General features: G+C 17.2%; 3 protein-coding genes across 3 annotated transcripts; 1 reads left to right on the top strand and 2 right to left on the bottom strand.

The window, feature by feature from the left end:
* Positions 1-5,085: 5,085 nt before the first annotated feature.
* SRAE_X000161800 (Hypothetical protein) lies at positions 5,086-6,294 on the bottom strand (the record flags this gene model as incomplete). The annotated part of the gene is made up of 2 exons (XM_024650996.1): positions 5,086-5,418; positions 5,458-6,294. 2 exons carry the CDS (start codon positions 6,292-6,294, stop codon positions 5,086-5,088), a joined length of 1,170 nt encoding a protein of 389 aa, XP_024499085.1.
* A 2,763-nt stretch (positions 6,295-9,057) lies between these two features.
* On the top strand, positions 9,058-10,266 carry SRAE_X000161900 (Hypothetical protein; the record flags this gene model as incomplete). The annotated part of the gene is made up of 2 exons (XM_024651007.1): positions 9,058-9,894; positions 9,934-10,266. The coding sequence occupies 2 exons, from the start codon at positions 9,058-9,060 to the stop codon at positions 10,264-10,266; spliced, it is 1,170 nt and encodes a 389-aa protein (XP_024499086.1).
* An 8,254-nt stretch (positions 10,267-18,520) lies between these two features.
* SRAE_X000162000 (Hypothetical protein) lies at positions 18,521-20,987 on the bottom strand (the record flags this gene model as incomplete). The annotated part of the gene is made up of 2 exons (XM_024651018.1): positions 18,521-19,467; positions 20,981-20,987. 2 exons carry the CDS (start codon positions 20,985-20,987, stop codon positions 18,521-18,523), a joined length of 954 nt encoding a protein of 317 aa, XP_024499087.1.
* Positions 20,988-21,652: the final 665 nt, after the last annotated feature.

The raw sequence follows: 21,652 nt of genomic DNA on the forward strand, positions 1-21,652 counted from the left end.
AATGATCAATGATTAATAATTTTATATATTTTATTATACTATTAAATACATTTTAAAATTATAAAATAAAGTAGTAATTACATTTTTGTTTCTATTTACTTTTTAAAAAAAATTTTTTTCATAAAAATATTGTTTTTAATTTTATTATCTTGTTTGCAATAGATAATTTCCAACTTAATATTCTTATATACATATCCTCTTTCTTGGAAAAAATATCATAATTTATGATAAAATTGATAATGCTTTTTAAATTAGTTAATTATTTTTAAACTTAAAAACATTAAAGTAATTATTTTTTTAAATATGAATTAAAATAAAAATGTATATTTAAATTTTAAATAAAAATTTATATATAATTTTTTTAAAAAGATAATTAACACTTTTTCTCATATTTATCAATATTTGTAGTCAAAATGTATCTCTTTATATGTTATATTATTTGATAAAATATTTTAAATTTTAAATTTTTTTTAAAATAATTTTTTTTAAATATTTATATACAATTTAATAAGTTAAAATAAATTATATAATTTTAAGTACAATGTCTGATAGAGTATTTCTTATCTTACAAGAAAATCTACTTATTAATAACTTGATTTTATAAAAATTTTTTTTATTTTTCTTAAACTAATTAATTTTTTTTATTAATATATTTAATTAATAAAAAAGATGATTTTATGTTTATTAAAATATTAGTATATTACACACAAAAAAAAACGCTCATTTTTATCTTCTTAGATCAATCTAGTACATGCAAAAAATTATTTTCAGTCCTCCTTATTTTATGAATATTCAAATTTGGAATTCAAAAATTCGTCTGTTAAAATGTGTCTTTTGCGTTAAACGATGCGAAGCTTTTCTATATGGAAATATAAAAAAGGGTGTTATATTTTTCAAGTATTAAATAAAAGTTTTTATTATTTTTTAGCAATTTTAATAAAATAGTTAAATAATTCTATTTAAGTTTTTCTAAAATTATTATAATTAACTATTTAATTAATTACACTAAATCAAAACTTTTTGTTTCTCTTATTCTTTAAAAATAATTATACTATAAATTAACATCACTTAAAAAAATGTTTTACTGGAAGTAAGATTAGAAATCATACTTCAAATGATTATTAAACGTATATAAAAGTTTATGAAACCAAATAAATATTATTTTATGTATTTTAATTATATCTTCTTAACTTTAAGTAATACTATATTTTATATATTTAATTGTCTAATTATAAAAGTTGTACAAATTAATTTTAATGAAAATTTTAATATATAAAATATTTTTTTTTACCATATGCTAATAAAAAAAAAATATTACTCAAAGAAAGTATTATATATTTTAAAGAGAATAAAGTGTGCAATTTTTTTCATCGCTTTGCGAAATGTATTGTTTTACATTTTGTTAATTAGTAAAAAATTTGAATAATTTTTTCGATTTCATTTTGCATGTACTAGATTGATCTAAGAGAATCGAAAATGAGCGTTTTTTTTTGTGTGTAAATCAATCTAATAATTTATTAATAAAATGAAACTGAAGAACTACTACAAATGATGCTTTTATTCATCTCTATTCTTTATTGTGCTAAAATTGTATTTATTTTTTTATTTTCAAAGTTTTTTAATATTTTATTGGCTAATATTCATGTTTATGATAATGAAACATTTTTGTAAAAATTTTGAATATTTTTAGAACTATTTTTAACAAATTTGTTTAGCATACAAACAAATCTATTTTCCATATAAAGATAACTACAAGTAGCTTCAAATTTTGTCAAAAATGTTTTCTTTTTCCAATAAATTTATTCATTATGCTTTGGATTAAGAGGAATCATAAACTAAAATCTGAACCAGTTGTCACGATAAATTTATGTCATAATTGAAAATAAAAAATTTATAATAAGATTTAATTGTCAATTTAGTTAATCTACAATTTATTTTTTTCAAGATATATTATAACATAATATTATTTTTTTTGTTCTTGTAATTCTGATTAAAATTAAATACTAAGAGAATAAAAAGTTTATAAATTGTTGTGGAATTAATTATTTTTAAAAAATTATTATAAAAACTATAAAAAAAATTTTTTTATAAATAATCTACAACAACATTTTATTTTGCTACTTTATAAAAATAAATTATCATTGTTAAGTAATAACATTTATTATTTACTATATAAAGTAAATTAAATTGGATTTGTTTTAGACTTGGTCCCTCCTCAATAATTTTTTTTAATAAACATTTTTTTAAAATTTTTTTACATTTTCTAACATAAAAAAACACGGGGAATTAGAAAAAAATCAATTTTTTTTTACATTTTTTATAAAATTATCAAAAAACAACGCATTTTTATCAAAAAAAGGTAAAATGGTTTGGGATTAAATATTTGATCAAAAAATTTAACTTTTAACAAAATTTAACAACTTTTTAACTTAAAAACGCTTCTAAAATAGGTCTCAATTTTAGCAATGAATTCTTTTAAAAATATTTTCTTCGACGAGGAACCAGCCCTCAAATTTCTCCAAGACAAGAAAATAATTAAAAAAGAAATGGATTGTTTTGTATGTGAAGGCCCGACTTCTTTCCGAAGAGCAAAACTTCTATTCAAATGCACTAAGAAAAGCTGTAGAAAAGCGGTTAGTGCTAAAAATGGAACATTTTTTGCCGGCTAATGTCATCCTCTTCACAAGATTCTACACATAGCTTACTTATGGTTGTGGAATAATCCAGTAGCTTCAATAAAAGACCAGTTTGAAGTCAGTAATACAACTGTTTGCTCATTTTTGAGCGATTTCCGCCAATTTGTGACAGATGCTTTAGAAACCGAAAAATGTGTTATCGGTGGCGAAAGCATCATTGTGGAAATAGATGAAACCAAAATGGGCAAACGGAAGTATCATAGAGGCACCCTGTAGATGAAATTTGGGTTGTAGGCAGTGTGGAAAAAACGACAGAAAGACGCGTTTTTGCTGTTTCTGTTGAAAAACGAAACAGTGAAACGCTTCTTGAAGTCATTAAAAAAGATTCGCACCTGGCTCGATCATTCACACTGATCTTTGTCAAGGATACAACGGAATTGAGAAAATATTAGGATTCAAACACCAAACGGTCAACCATCAAGTAAGTTTCAAAGATCCGGAAGCTGGCATCTACACTAAAACTATAGAAGAAACGTGGAACGGCTTCAAATTAATGATTCCAGCGCGTTTACGGACAAAAAAGAACATTGAAGAACGTTTATTGGAATTTGCCTGGCGCCGAGCAAATAAAAAAAAATTATGGGCCGGCTTTCTCGATGTCTTACGAGAAGCTGCTTATATTAATAAATAATTAACTAATTTATTAATTTTTATTAATTTATAATTTTTTTTATTTAATCCAAACAAAATTTAAAAAAAGTCTTTTTTATTTTGTTGTAAAAATCAAATATTTATAAATTGCAATTTTAATTGACAAGAAATAACTTAGAAAAAAATTTTTTTTTATTTTTTTTAAGGAAGTATAATTAAACTATAAATTTATCAAACTGATAAAAAAAAATGCTTTTTACGTAGTTTTTATCAAAAAAACAAGGTAAGGACCAACTCTAAAGTTCAACCGAATTGAATTTTAATTAACAAATATTATAAAATTATTAATATTAAACAATAAGGCTAACCAAAATGATCTGTTTAAATAAAATGTTGTATTATTCATAATTTGATTAATTTTACTCTCATTTACATAACTTGATTTGGAAAAAAAAGTTTATTAAAATTTTAACATTTTATCTATAAGATAATATAAAGTTATAAATAAAATCTGCTAATATATGTAATCATTTTATTAAAATGTTAAAATAAAATTGAATACAAAAATCTTTATAAAAACTTTTGTTATTATATTTAATGTAACTTTTTTTTTAATTTTAATTTTTTTTTGACACGTTATTTATCTTATAAAACAAAGTTATTCAAAACAATGTCATATATAAAACTTATTGGAAGACATTTATATTAAATGTTCTAATTCTGATAAAGAAACAGATTTTAAAATATCAAAAAAGAAAATTTTAAAAAAAATTTCTATATTAAAAATAAACTTAATAAAATTGAAAATATTTTACAATTTATTTTTAATTGAAATCAAAAAAAAAATCTATTCAGTTTTTCATTGTTTTAATTTATTAGAAAGTGTTTTAAAGACATAATTTTATTATTTTTTTCATTTGTAAATCCATTTATAATTTTATTTTTACAAGATTTGAACAATAATTTTGAGAGAATCACTAAAAAACATATTTAGACAATACAAGAAACATTAACAAATTTTCAATTTAACATTTTAATTAAAAAGTTTACAATAATAAAAAAATTTTTAATTTTTTGGATGAGTATTACATTTAATTTATTGAAATATTATAGTAAATGTAATTTTATCAGATGTTTATTAGATACACATATTTATATATAAAAATATATTAGAAATAAAAAAGATTACAAATTAATAAAAATTTTAAATTACATAAAATGTAAAAAAAATTTTATAAAATTAAAAATATAAAATATTAGTCAAAAAACAATATATTTAAATTTTATTATAACAAAGCAAATTTATTAAATAATTATTGATGAAGTTTTTAATATCTAATGAAAACATTTTTTTTTTCTTTAATAAGAGAATGTCATTTCTTTTGAACTTTAAATATAGATAGGTTATAGTATATATGATTTTAAGTTTATTTTATTACTATTTGGTAATTATTTTATATCTATATTTTTAAAACTATTATTAAATCTTTTTTTTTTTATAAAATTGAAACAATATTTAATTTAAATAAAATATATCACTAAAATTATCAATATGTTAAATATATATAACATTTTTTTTATTAAATCTAACATTATTTTATGATAAAAAAAATTTGTTAAAAATTATTTGATTAAATATTTAACATTTTAATAAAAAATTAAATTTTTAATAATATTATTTAATAAAAAAATAAATATGATTAAATAAAAATAAAATATTTATTTTTAATTATATAATTGAAAGAATAAACTTTAACTTTATTAAAATTGATAATAATTTTATGTTAAACAATTAATATTATTGACTAAGAGTAGATATAATCATATTTCTTATATTTTCTATTCTTCTATGACCACCAACCTCAGAAGTACCAAAAGCAGTTATTAAAAGATGTAAAGGTTCAATAAGTTGATTGTTATTTTTTTGCCAATATTTATTGTCACCAACACGTCTATTATCAAATGATCCAACACCTCTTATACATATTTTTGATCCTGTTGATTTTTCAATATGTTTTATTTTAGTACCACCTATTCCAATTAATTTTCCCAAAATATTAATATTACTAATATTATTAATAAAAATTTTATAAGTTACTTGAACTTGAGTTTCTCTTACATTAAGACAATCCTAAAATAATTAACTATATTTATATAAATATAAACTTACATAAATTCTTTTAACATTAATACATTTATCATCATGAAGAATAATAGAATTATAGTGTACTTCGTTTCCTCTTTCTGTTTGTTTATATTCTGGTACATTAACAATTGTCTTTTTTGGTAATTTAAGTGTTTTTGTAGATAATGTAGAAATAAATGTAAATCCTGCATCATCACACATTTTAATAATATCTTCTTCAATTTCTTGTAACTTAATATCATATGATTCAATCAATTCATTGTAATTATTTTTAATACTACAAATTTTTTTAACAATTATATTAGCTTTCTTAATAATATTATCATATATCAATTTATATTGAATACCAACATTAATAATTTTTAACAATGTTAATAAAGATATAATTTTAAAGTATCTTTCTAAAGGTTTTTGACTTTGTAATGGTAAATTATATGCTTTAACAATTGACATTTTTGTAAAATTATTATTAAATGTTGTATATGAAGCATCATATTCTGAACATGTTCCAGCATTATAAGTATTTTCAGAATAATTATAATATTCAACAGGTTTAATATTGTCATGAGTAACATTAGGTTGAATATAATATCCAACAGGACCAGTATTGTAATAGGTAGTAATAGGATAATTTTGATAATTAATAGGACCAATATAATTATAGGTATTGATAGGATAAACATAATATTCAGTAGGATTATTATAATATATGATACTATTTTGATAATTTTCATATCCTACATAACCATAATTTTCATTTTCTATACAATCATTTTTATTAACATTTAATATTTCTTGATTATTATCAATATTATTTATATTCATTGAATTTTCCATAATAGTTGAATTAATTGTAGCCATAATATAATAATATAAAAATATTTTTATAAAAAAAAAAATATTAAAATTGAACAACAATTTAATTTAATATTATCATTGTTTTAAGTAATATAATTATTCAATAAAATTTGAATAATAATATAATAATACAATTTTTATTATCTTATTATTTTTTTCTTTTATAATTTTTTAATTAATGAATATTACATAATGAATACCTATTATTAATAGTTATTATTTTATTTAAATATTTTATCGATATTATATAAAATTTAAATTTGGCAATATTTATAACATACAGATATAAATTTTTTTATTAATAATTTTTTTTTTATTTCATTTGATTATAAATGAATAAATAAAATACATATTAAGTAATTTTAATTTTATCTTAATATATGATCTTATTTAAAAAAATTTGTAAAAATAAAAATTTTAATAATTTGTTTAATAATTAATTAATTTTAATTTTATATTATATAAAATTCATATTTTATATGTTTAAAAAGAGAAAATAAAACAAAATAAAATTAATTTGATAATGCAATTATATTTATTGACAGTTATTTATATTATCAATTATTTAACAAAATCTTTAGATTTTAATGGTGGACAGATTAAATATATAGAAATAATGATGTCATTATCATTTAATCTAGTTACTCAATACTTATTATCAATATTATATAAAAAATGTATTATATTAGATATATTACGTGGTTTTTATATTAGTATTATTCATTATTATGTATGTTAATTTTAATTTACAAAAAATTTTTATTTTTTAGTTAAAAAAAGGTATACTATTCCATTTGATATATAATAAATTTAAGAATATTATAAAAGATTCAAGATTGGAATTTATAACAAATAAGATGAAATTATTTTTCATCTTCTAAAAATTAAAATACAGTATTTGTTTTTATTATTTATTAAAGATAAATTGAAAACTTAAGATTATCAAATATATTCATTAATGTATTTTTACAATTTTATATATTTTTATTAACACAAATATATCATTTATTATTACGTGTCTTGGTTTTTATTAATGAAAATTTTATTGATATTGACAAAGATTAAATAAATTATTCAAATAAATTTTTTTTTTGTTTAATCAAGATTATTAAAGTTATAAAAGATAAAAATACTAAATTTTTTTTAAAAATATAATGTTTCAACAACACAATTTCAATGCACAAATTTTATAAAAATCATTAATATTAAACAATGGAGATAATTAAAATGACTTGTTAAAACAAAATATTGTATTATTCATAATTTAATTTTCTTTTATTTTTTACTTTATTGTACAAATCTAAAAAAATTATTAATCAATGATATTACATAACTTACAATTTATTTAAAATATTAAAAATAATAGAATATTAAAAATGATTTCTACATCATATAAATTATTATACAAATATTCTATAAATGATTTAATAATACATATAATAAAATGAAAGTAAAACTATTTGCTAATATATAATTGAAAAAATTCAAAATGTTATTATAAAAATAAATAAATTATTAATTTTCAAAAATTTAATATTAAAAAGAATTATAATTAAACGATGTTAACTTTTTATTTTTAATTATGTGTCAAAGAATGATTCAAAAGAATATATAATATATTTTTTTATAACATAAATAGTTTTTTAACTTTTTATATTATTTTAATGATATGAAACAAAAAAAAAATTTATTTGAATAATTTATTTAATCTTTGTCAATATCAATAAAATTTTCATTAATAAAAACCAAGACACGTAATAATAAATGATATATTTGTGTTAATAAAAATATATAAAATTGTAAAAATACATTAATGAATATATTTGATAATCTTAAGTTTTCAATTTATCTTTAATAAATAATAAAAACAAATACTGTATTTTAATTTTTAGAAGATGAAAAATAATTTCATCTTATTTGTTATAAATTCCAATCTTGAATCTTTTATAATATTCTTAAATTTATTATATATCAAATGGAATAGTATACCTTTTTTTAACTAAAAAATAAAAATTTTTTGTAAATTAAAATTAACATACATAATAATGAATAATACTAATATAAAAACCACGTAATATATCTAATATAATACATTTTTTATATAATATTGATAATAAGTATTGAGTAACTAGATTAAATGATAATGACATCATTATTTCTATATATTTAATCTGTCCACCATTAAAATCTAAAGATTTTGTTAAATAATTGATAATATAAATAACTGTCAATAAATATAATTGCATTATCAAATTAATTTTATTTTGTTTTATTTTCTCTTTTTAAACATATAAAATATGAATTTTATATAATATAAAATTAAAATTAATTAATTATTAAACAAATTATTAAAATTTTTATTTTTACAAATTTTTTTAAATAAGATCATATATTAAGATAAAATTAAAATTACTTAATATGTATTTTATTTATTCATTTATAATCAAATGAAATAAAAAAAAAATTATTAATAAAAAAATTTATATCTGTATGTTATAAATATTGCCAAATTTAAATTTTATATAATATCGATAAAATATTTAAATAAAATAATAACTATTAATAATAGGTATTCATTATGTAATATTCATTAATTAAAAAATTATAAAAGAAAAAAATAATAAGATAATAAAAATTGTATTATTATATTATTATTCAAATTTTATTGAATAATTATATTACTTAAAACAATGATAATATTAAATTAAATTGTTGTTCAATTTTGATATTTTTTTTTTTATAAAAATATTTTTATATTATTATATTATGGCTACAATTAATTCAACTATTATGGAAAATTCAATGAATATAAATAATATTGATAATAATCAAGAAATATTAAATGTTAATAAAAATGATTGTATAGAAAATGAAAATTATGGTTATGTAGGATATGAAAATTATCAAAATAGTATCATATATTATAATAATCCTACTGAATATTATGTTTATCCTATTAATACCTATAATTATATTGGTCCTATTAATTATCAAAATTATCCTATTACTACCTATTACAATACTGGTCCTGTTGGATATTATATTCAACCTAATGTTACTCATGACAATATTAAACCTGTTGAATATTATAATTATTCTGAAAATACTTATAATGCTGGAACATGTTCAGAATATGATGCTTCATATACAACATTTAATAATAATTTTACAAAAATGTCAATTGTTAAAGCATATAATTTACCATTACAAAGTCAAAAACCTTTAGAAAGATACTTTAAAATTATATCTTTATTAACATTGTTAAAAATTATTAATGTTGGTATTCAATATAAATTGATATATGATAATATTATTAAGAAAGCTAATATAATTGTTAAAAAAATTTGTAGTATTAAAAATAATTACAATGAATTGATTGAATCATATGATATTAAGTTACAAGAAATTGAAGAAGATATTATTAAAATGTGTGATGATGCAGGATTTACATTTATTTCTACATTATCTACAAAAACACTTAAATTACCAAAAAAGACAATTGTTAATGTACCAGAATATAAACAAACAGAAAGAGGAAACGAAGTACACTATAATTCTATTATTCTTCATGATGATAAATGTATTAATGTTAAAAGAATTTATGTAAGTTTATATTTATATAAATATAGTTAATTATTTTAGGATTGTCTTAATGTAAGAGAAACTCAAGTTCAAGTAACTTATAAAATTTTTATTAATAATATTAGTAATATTAATATTTTGGGAAAATTAATTGGAATAGGTGGTACTAAAATAAAACATATTGAAAAATCAACAGGATCAAAAATATGTATAAGAGGTGTTGGATCATTTGATAATAGACGTGTTGGTGACAATAAATATTGGCAAAAAAATAACAATCAACTTATTGAACCTTTACATCTTTTAATAACTGCTTTTGGTACTTCTGAGGTTGGTGGTCATAGAAGAATAGAAAATATAAGAAATATGATTATATCTACTCTTAGTCAATAATATTAATTGTTTAACATAAAATTATTATCAATTTTAATAAAGTTAAAGTTTATTCTTTCAATTATATAATTAAAAATAAATATTTTATTTTTATTTAATCATATTTATTTTTTTATTAAATAATATTATTAAAAATTTAATTTTTTATTAAAATGTTAAATATTTAATCAAATAATTTTTAACAAATTTTTTTTATCATAAAATAATGTTAGATTTAATAAAAAAAATGTTATATATATTTAACATATTGATAATTTTAGTGATATATTTTATTTAAATTAAATATTGTTTCAATTTTATAAAAAAAAAAAGATTTAATAATAGTTTTAAAAATATAGATATAAAATAATTACCAAATAGTAATAAAATAAACTTAAAATCATATATACTATAACCTATCTATATTTAAAGTTCAAAAGAAATGACATTCTCTTATTAAAGAAAAAAAAAATGTTTTCATTAGATATTAAAAACTTCATCAATAATTATTTAATAAATTTGCTTTGTTATAATAAAATTTAAATATATTGTTTTTTGACTAATATTTTATATTTTTAATTTTATAAAATTTTTTTTACATTTTATGTAATTTAAAATTTTTATTAATTTGTAATCTTTTTTATTTCTAATATATTTTTATATATAAATATGTGTATCTAATAAACATCTGATAAAATTACATTTACTATAATATTTCAATAAATTAAATGTAATACTCATCCAAAAAATTAAAAATTTTTTTATTATTGTAAACTTTTTAATTAAAATGTTAAATTGAAAATTTGTTAATGTTTCTTGTATTGTCTAAATATGTTTTTTAGTGATTCTCTCAAAATTATTGTTCAAATCTTGTAAAAATAAAATTATAAATGGATTTACAAATGAAAAAAATAATAAAATTATGTCTTTAAAACACTTTCTAATAAATTAAAACAATGAAAAACTGAATAGATTTTTTTTTTGATTTCAATTAAAAATAAATTGTAAAATATTTTCAATTTTATTAAGTTTATTTTTAATATAGAAATTTTTTTTAAAATTTTCTTTTTTGATATTTTAAAATCTGTTTCTTTATCAGAATTAGAACATTTAATATAAATGTCTTCCAATAAGTTTTATATATGACATTGTTTTGAATAACTTTGTTTTATAAGATAAATAACGTGTCAAAAAAAAATTAAAATTAAAAAAAAAGTTACATTAAATATAATAACAAAAGTTTTTATAAAGATTTTTGTATTCAATTTTATTTTAACATTTTAATAAAATGATTACATATATTAGCAGATTTTATTTATAACTTTATATTATCTTATAGATAAAATGTTAAAATTTTAATAAACTTTTTTTTCCAAATCAAGTTATGTAAATGAGATTAAAATTAATCAAATTATGAATAATATTAGGTTGTCCCATTTTAAATGCAGTTTTTTTAATGCGCGACGCTTGCAGCTAGTTTTAATTAATAACTAGCTATGTTTAAAAAATTCTAAAACATTTACTAGATTCTTATGAATCTCCTCTACATAATGACATAAAAATTATGCCAAAATAGAAAGTTTAATTATTTTTTATTTTAAGTTTTTTCAATGCTTTCTAAGCGTCGATTTCCCAACATTTTCCTTTTTGAAGTCAAAAAAAGGACAAATGAAGCAAAAATAGAATAATTTTTGATAATATTTTTGAAGTGAATCTTGTCAATGCTTCTACTGAAAAAAAAATTTTATAATAATTCAGGGCCAAATATGAGAAGCTTAAGAATACGCAGCGTAAAGAAAAATTTCATTCTTCGATAAAAGCGTTTTGAAGCACGATTTTAAAGCCTATTTTTTGCAAATGGTTAGAAGGACATCTAAAGCTTCAGGAGTTTCAAAATCTAGAGTTTATAACCATTTGTAGCTAAATAAATATTCAAAAAAGAAAGATCAATAGATATCGCCAAAGTTGAATATAAAGCAAACAATTCATCATATTGATGTTTGTTTTTTTTAACTTTTGAAGGTAAAAATGACTTATTTTTTAAATGAAACATAACCTATGATAAGAAATGGATTCTATGCAGCAATATTATCCACTTTTCATAAAAGTTTCATAAAAATTATGTCTTAAAAACTACAATAAATCACATAACAAGAATATGATAGTATTTTGGTAGTTTTTTAAAAAAATTGTGCTTCGAAGATCTATGAAATCTAGTAAAACTTGTTGAAACTATGAATACTAAATTTAATTGTGCACAATTATAAAATTTTTAATAAAAAATAGATCCAGGAAAAATCTTTTTAGCAAAAATAAACAGCTAATTAGTTTTTACAAAAAATTCTCACTCATTAATTTCGGAAACCATGCTCCAAAAACTGAAGGATTCAAAATATAAAAATTTCTCTTTTATTCAAAATATCCTCTAACCTTGCCCTCACATACCCTTATTTTTTTTAAAAATTTAAATCATTCTTTAAGAAGAAATTTTTCAAAAACGATAAGCACTTAGAATCTGCCTTTAAAGCTTCTATCACTTATAGTTTTTCAAGTTTTTATTCTAAACGCTTGAAAGGCTAGTTATTCATTAGAAAACAATAAAGTGAATCTAATGACTGTTATAAGAAAAAAAAAATTATTTTTCACTGAGCTACGGGCATTTAAAAATTTAACAAAAAAAACAACATTTTATGTGGGACAACCTAATATATTATCTGTTTTAGTAAAGAATATTTCATTTATAAAAAACTTTCAATTAAAAAGTTTTCAAAATCTATTAATATTATTTCTTTTATCAATAAATCTTATAATGGAATATTTAAATATGTTTAAAGTACTTTGAACGAATAATCATTTATAACTTAGATAATATTTAAAATAGTAATAATAAGAAATTTGTACAAAAATGGTGGATTATGATAAAAACTAAAAGATTGGTAAAATTGTAAGTATAATGAACATTAACAAATGTTTTTATCAATTTATAAGATAGCAAAATAGGACATTTACTTTTCTAATTTAAAAAATAAAAAGATATTTTCAAATTATAACGTTTTTTATAATAATTTTATTATTAATTGTAACTTATAAAATCCTTCATGTTTCCTAAAAATAGTATAATTGTTTACAAATGATAAATTGATTTTAAAATCAACTCATAAGTTTTAAAAATAAATTAATTTTGTATATATTTGAAAAAATATTATTAGTATTTTTGAATATTATAAAACTTTTCGAAAAGTTTACTTTGTTTAATAGAAATAGTTTTTTTTTTTCAAATGTATTAAATTATATATCAATTGAAGTAAAATATTTTACTAAAATAAATTGTTTAAAAAAATTGTGATTATTAAACATATTTTCTTGATATTAGTATAGTATTATATTATAATTATAATAAAATTTTAGATGATATACAATTTTTAATATTATATGTTATTCTTAAAAAACGCTTTTTTTATATTTATTTTAAATTAAATCAAAAAAGTTAGTAATAAATATTAATATATATAATTTATCTATTTTTTTGTGTTTATAATCAATATATATTAAAAAAAATTTATAAGAAAAAAATTTATTATCATAATATTAATTTATAAATGTTATAATTGCTATGTTACATTAAATTTCTTTGATAAATACTTTGTTAATTTTGATATTTTTAGAAAAAAATAACTTATTTCAATAAAATAACAGTAAATAATAAACTAATAAATTTGTCATTTATAATTTATTATTGATATATAAAAAAACTAAAAATGATATTACTGTTATACTGTTGATAAATAATAATTTAGAAACATACTAGAGGAAATCAAAGATGATATATAATTATAATATTGAAAAATAGAAAGAAAAAAAGTTTATACATTATAAGTTATTTAAGTAAAAAATCAAAATTTTAGGTAAAAACCAATTAATTTAGCATTTAATTTAATTAAAAATAAGAAAAAGTATAATTAGATGACACTTAAAGTCATTCTAGAAAAAATAAATTTCAAAACTGAGATCTAATTAAACATTTTTGATATAATATCTTCAAAGTTGTAATACTTTTATACTACTAGTTTCAGATTTGATTCTTAATAAACATATTATCTTTTTTTTATTTTAAATAATTTTATTATTAAAATAGTATTCCTGAATTATATACAAAAAAATTAATCTCTATTTTAAATTTTTACACCTCATTTAAACAATTCAATTTTTTTTGATATACTTAAAATTGTTTGCATTTCTGAGATTAATAATTAATTTAAGGTTTTGTAGTCTGAAATTATTAGAAAAATTCTTAGTTTGCGTTGTTAGAAAGGTTTGGTACGTTTTGTAACATCTCTGGTAGTATAGTGGTGAGTATCCGCGCCTGTCACGTGCGAGACCGGGGTTCGATTCCCCGCCAGAGAGTTCTTTTTGTTGAATTTTATTAAGAATATTAATCATAAAATTTTAAAATAACCTTTTCCTTTATTTTTATAATATTCTTAAGTAAAAATATATAAATTTACTCTTTTTTTGTTCATTTTTGTTTAAACCACAAACTTTAAAGTCCATTTTTCATTTTAATATTATTTTAAAGTTGCTCAAATTTATCAGCAATATTCAATTTTGACAACAAAAAATAACAAATACTTATTTATTTTTATAACTAGAATATATATTACATTTTAAAAAATAATTTAAAACATTTTTTTTTACATACATATTATTTTAAAAATCTGTATATTATTAATAGTAAATGTTTTACATTCATATTTTAATATGTACAGTTTTTACTGATTACCTAAATCATAAAAATTTTCCTGACATTGTCATCTTTTTAATTCTTATAAATTGCTTTGATGAAAATTTTTTTGGAAAACATACATTTTATATGGATAAATTGAATTTTTTGCTCTTTAAATTTTATTAAGATTTAAAAATTATACTTTTAAAGAATAGCTAACTAATTTTTTATTATCATTTATTAAATGCTTTTTATATATTTTTTGTTTTGAGAATTTTACATAGTGTTGAACAAAATCATTCAAATAATAATGTTTTTTAGTTTTTTAATTTTCAATAATGTAATAAAAGAACAATAAGAGTATATTCTAAATTTGGCATTTATATTATAGTAGAATCCTAAAACGATTCTAGAATTCATCAAATTTACGTTATATAAACCCTAGAATAAGATGAAACAAAATCATTTTAGTTTTTGATGATATTGATAAGAAATATCATTATAGTATTAATTTTATCTAATTTTAGGACACCTATTTTAATTAAATATTATTTAAATTAAAATTAAAAATAATAAGTTATTATTTAGTCAGTAAGTTAATATTAAATAATATTAATTATTTAAATAATTAATATAGGTGGCCACTGTTAAATTTAACTGATATTTGTTTTGTACTTAATATAGGGGAAATAAAGTTTTAAATATATTTTTTTCATACCAGTCTTATTACCATTTAAAGCATACACTTTAAATAAAATTTACTTTATATAAATTTAATTATTGTTATTTAAAATATTTTTTTAGTTAAACTTTTAATATTAAAATCATTAAAATAATTTTTTAGAAATGAAAATATATAAACAATATTTACTTTCCAATAAAACTTTGTTATTTTTATATTTTTAATTTATTGTTAAATCACATTACAAAAAAAATGTATAATTTTGTTAAAAAATGTATGCATCGTTGATGTCTAACTTTTTTGAAATAACTTCAAATATTGTCTTCTGATAAGATAATAGTACTTTTATTCTACAATACATTTACATTATATTCTAAAACAAATGTTAACAATAACAATAACTGTTAGTATCTTTTAGTTACAATATAACATGTATGAAATTTTAATATAATATAAAAAGTTTTAAAATTATTTTAATTTCAAAAATGAATATACAAAAAAAATAACTTTTTTAACTTAATTAAAATATTTAAAATTTTTAATATTTATAACGTTTACATTTGATGCAACGATGATGATTGTACATTTCTTTTGATTTGGACAGTCTTTTTTTAAAAAAAATCTTTTTTTATAATAATTTTTAGAAATCATTTATGGGTTCACATCAAAAATTTTAAAGCTAAATAATTTACTTTAAAATTCATTTATTACCTAAAAGTAGGTTTTTAGTACTATTTTTTTTAAACATTGTAAAAAAGAACATTATAGTTATTAATACAAACAAAAGTTTAATAAATATTAAACAAATTTACTACTTGAGTGATATTTACAAATTTATTTGTGTTAATGTGAAAGAAAAAACATAATATCGATATATATATAATAAAAATTTTTCATTTTTATATAATGGTTTATTAAATATTTTGACTATTTGGTTGCATATTTACTGGCTTGCTATAAAAAGTTTAGGAGATACATCTTATAATGCAATAAATCTTTTTTTAGATATTTTCATTAAAATAATTTATTTTTCAAAAATTAAAAAAATAAACATTATGAAAATAACCTATTTTTTACTATTATTTTAAAATTATTATAATAATGTTAAAATTTCTGACTTATCATTCATAGTATTAAGTTGTTTTTTTAATTTTTTTTGTTGAAAGAAAATTTAAAAGAATAGTTATTCTTACTTCAACAACAATAAATTATTTATTGTTTTCAATAATTAAAGCTTGGCTTAAAAAATGATGTATTTCTTCATTTATATAGTTAAGTTAATCAACACCTTTTTGACTTTTTTTTGTAACATAATAGTTTTTTACCTTTTTTTTTTATTTTTGATTCATAATAAGACGTTAAGAGGTGGATTTTTCTTTCATCAACTTAAAAAATATCTTATTCAATTAACTCATCATAGCTTTTTTTTATTTAATGTTAATTTTATCAATTATTAAAATTTAAGAATATATATTTTTTTACTCAAATATGTAAGATTATTATCAATTTTTTTTAGTGAATGTATATACAAATTTTTATGATTAATATTAATATCTTCCAATATTTATTTTTCTTTTTTTTAATAACTAGGAAAACTTTTTTGGCTAATTATTTTCCCTGGAGCTTATGATCAAGCATTAAGAGCTATTAAACTGGTATTACATTACCCAGTTTCTCTCTTTTTTAGAGCATGAATAAAAAAAAGATTTTTGTAATAATAAAAAATAATTGTTTTTTATAGACAAAAATGTAAAAGTTTATAGTTATATATCATTTTATTTTTCTAGCTTTTAAAATTATAAAAATTTATGTTTAATAAATTTAAATAGTATCTAAATGTATTGTTAACGTTTTTGATAAAAACAGAGAAAATTGTAAAATTATTAACAATTAATTAAAGAAATTGTTACAAAACTGTAGTAAATCAGATCTAATTTATCAATTATGTTTTAATACATTTATTGTTACTTAATTCAAAGAAAAAATATTTTTTAATGTGAAATGTATACATATATGTTATTTAATATTAAAGTATGCTTATTTTGAAAAATTTTACAAATTAGAAACATTAAATTTTACTAAAATATGTTAAAATTAAAATATATACTTTATATATGTTTACTCTGAATATTTATATAAACTTAAAAATATTTCTTAATAAAATAGATTAAAAATTTTTATAATTTTTAAAGAAAAAAAAAATGCTTTCAAATTCGATTGATAGTTTTTTTTTGTCAATTTTATAATTTATAATAATTATTTTCAAGAAAAAAATTTTCATATTACATATTATTTAATAAGAATGATAATAAACATTTTTTTTTGATATCGTTTTATAAAAAAAATATATCATAATCATTATATATGGAAATTTGTAATCATTTGAAAGTTGTAATAATTTTTTTATTCTTTAAAAACATGATTAAAAAATGACAAAAAAAAAGTAAAAATGATGGTTATTAATATAAAAAAAAACTTTGAAAGTTGGATGCAAAACATAATATTAAAGTACCAAAATTATGTTTTTTTTTATATGTAATAATAAAAAAAAAATAAAATAATGAACTTATTTCAAGTTCAAAAACAACATATTTTGCAACAATAATGTTTCAATTGATAAATTTGTATAAGTTAACAAATGCATACATCTCAATAACATGTTAAATTATTACATGATTCAGTATTACCATTACATTTACGTTTATGACAAAAATTGTTAAGAATATCAATGTAATTAGAATATTCAAACATTACATGTGCTTTTTGACAATCACAAAGTTTTTTTATTACACATATATTTACATAATTTTCTTTTTTTGATATTGAACTAATGTTGTAGTAGGAATAGTTGTTATTTGTTAATCAAATGATTATTCTTTATCACATGTACATTTACATAACTTTTTTTTTGTACTTTTAACAGTTGTTGTCATTTGTTTATCAAAAAATTCTTCCTTTTCACATATACATTTACATAATTTTTTTTTATTTGGTTGTAAAGTATTAATTGTAGGAGGATTTATTGTAGTAGTAATAGATAATAAAGATTTCATATCACATGTACATTTACATAATTTTCCTTTCAATTTCTTATAATTAATTGTATCAAGAAAATTAATAATACTTTCATTATCACAAGTACATTTACATTGTCTTTGTCTATTTGATATATAAATAATTTTTTTATCTTCTGGTATAGTAGTAGTTGCCATTGTTGTTGTAGTTGTTGTAGATGTTACTTTAGTTTTGTTAAGTAATTCATTTATCTTACACATACAATCACAATCACAAAACATTTTTTTATCATCATTATTTGTAATTATAGGAGAAAATAATATTGTTGGAGAAAATGTTGAATTAATAAAATTTGTTAAATTAAATATAATAGAATAATTATTTGAATGAAGAAAATTATGAGAAATTTTACATGGACATTTATGAATATCTGGTAAAGAAGTAATAATTGTAGAATCTGTTGTTATATCTTCATTCAATGTTAATTCTGTTGTTGTATGCATTTCTGTATAATTGTTAACAGGATCAATAGCTATAAATTTTTCTTCAATTAAATTTAAATTGTTTTCATTTACTCCATCATAAAAGCTTTCAGTAGTATTTATTAAACTATTAGTTGTTTCGGTATTAATTAAAGTATCAATATCTCCACTACTTTCAATTTCATTGTCATTCTTTAAAATTTCTGTTTCATTAATTATAGAATGTTTTATTTTATCACTATCAGAAATGGTAGAAATTGTTGTTTCATTAAGAAATTCAGATTCAATTTCTCTTTTATAAATTCCAGCATTTAAAAAAACTACAGATAAAATAAAATATTTTTAAAACTTACTTGTATATGAAGATATTATTATAAGATTTAATAATATAATATTAATTGTTACTTTCATAATTATAAAAGTAAAAACTACTATTAATAATGATTCAAATGAAATGATTATATACATAATAATTAGGTCATTCTTAATAAAATGTTATTTCTTAAGGTATTATATTATTAGCATTGTTTGTAAATTTAATATGCTTTTTATAGTAATTGAATGTTATAAAAACAATTGTTATAAAATATATCGTAATTTCTTGAAATTATAAATGTTATAATTGTACAAAAGTTTGATTTTTTTTTAAAAATATGTACTATTAATTTATAGCTTATACTTAGGCAATTTTATTATTATATCGTAAAATAATATTAAAAACTTTTATTTATATAAAATGTATAAAGAATTTTTTGTATCAAAAATTATTTTTTATCTTTACAACCAATAAATAAATAAAATTTTTAAAAAATATTTAAAAGAAATTTATATATCATTACTATGATTTTTTTTATAGACGTTACATTTAAATCTGAATGATAGAATTTTATCAAAATACATTATTTTTCCTTAAAAACAAAACTTAATATAATCTACAGCTGATTAGAAAAGTTTTTTTTTGTTTTACAAATAATTATTTGTTCAATATTTAATATTTTATGACATTACAAATCTATTTAAAAATTAAATAAAAATAATAATATCATTTATAAACTTATAAGAAAACAAACAAAAAAACAAATTTTTAGTAAAAAAATCTGTTCTTTTATTTTAATTTTGTGTAATTAACAATTACAATAATAATAAATATAGTCATTAAAACTAAAAAAAAATCAGTATATCATTCTTCATAATAAACATGCAATTTTTATCTGTCACAATTTTTCTGTGTTCTCTTATTAATTACAGATAAACGTTTTAAATAGTTCTAAAATATTGTAATACATAAACATGCCTTTTAATTTTTATTAAATTAAAATAATATAATTAACATATAAAGGTTGTCAATAAACGATTTTAAAAAATTACTATATTATTTTAATTTCTAAATTAATGTAAAAAAATTTGTTTAAAGTTATTTTGGGTTAGTTATAGTGATAAAAAAGTTTTAAGATAATTCAACAAAAATAATATAAAAATATGATTTAACATTATATTTTATAAATTTAACTCTTAATTATACAATTGATATTCTTACAAAAATAAAATGAATAAAATATTTGTTTTTTTTTTAAAGTTTAATTGTTATTATAAATTTGACTATTTTATTATATATTCATTTTTATATTAATAGTAATGTACATGTTAAGTATATTTCATAATTACAAAAAACCAATTTTTCTATAATCATAACTAAAATAGATATAAAATTAATACTATGAGATCGCAAGCTATTAAAATTATGATCATTAGTTAAACTTTTTTAAATTATCGAAAAATAAAATGTTCTAGGAAAACTCTGCTTATTCAGACTAAAAAAATAATAATTTTTACTAATCATTTTTGTTATTAAATATTTAATTTTCTGAAATAATAAAGAAAAAAATGTTGATTGAAGTGTATTACTAAAAAAAACAATAAAAAAAATTACCATTACAAATTATATTACTTTTAAACGATATCGCATAGTCCTCTACAAAAGTATTTACTTATATTTTTTTATTAAGTTGAGATATGTTACAAATCATACTATTACTTAATAATTGCAACCTGTATTATCTCAATTGAAAATTCATAACATTTTTTATTCAAATCAAAAAATTTTTAAATCCAGTTTAATGGTACTACTACAATATGCTAAAAAATTTTTATTTATGCTTCAAACATAAAACAATTTTGTGTCTATAAAATTAAATCTTTTATAAAAACGCAATAACAACGTTATTGTTACAAGATGTACTTATCATTACAATATTAAAAAATTATTATTTAATTTTATATTTAAAGGTTAACAAAATGCATTAAGCGAAGATATTTATTAGTTAAATCAATTTGTTAGTGTTATTAAAGTTATAAATACATTAATTAAAAAATATTTTTTACTTACTAGTAATTGTAATTAAGTAGAATTTATTTTTCTATCATGAAAGTAAGCGTTTTTACTAAAAATTTCAAGAATTAATCATTTTATTCATAGTCACAGATTCCGTGGTGTAGTCGGTTATC

The sequence above is a fragment of the Strongyloides ratti genome, scaffold srae_chrx_scaffold0000002 (genome assembly GCF_001040885.1).
Source record: "Strongyloides ratti genome assembly S_ratti_ED321, scaffold srae_chrx_scaffold0000002".
In the NCBI taxonomy this organism is placed as follows: Eukaryota; Metazoa; Nematoda; class Chromadorea; order Rhabditida; family Strongyloididae; genus Strongyloides; species Strongyloides ratti.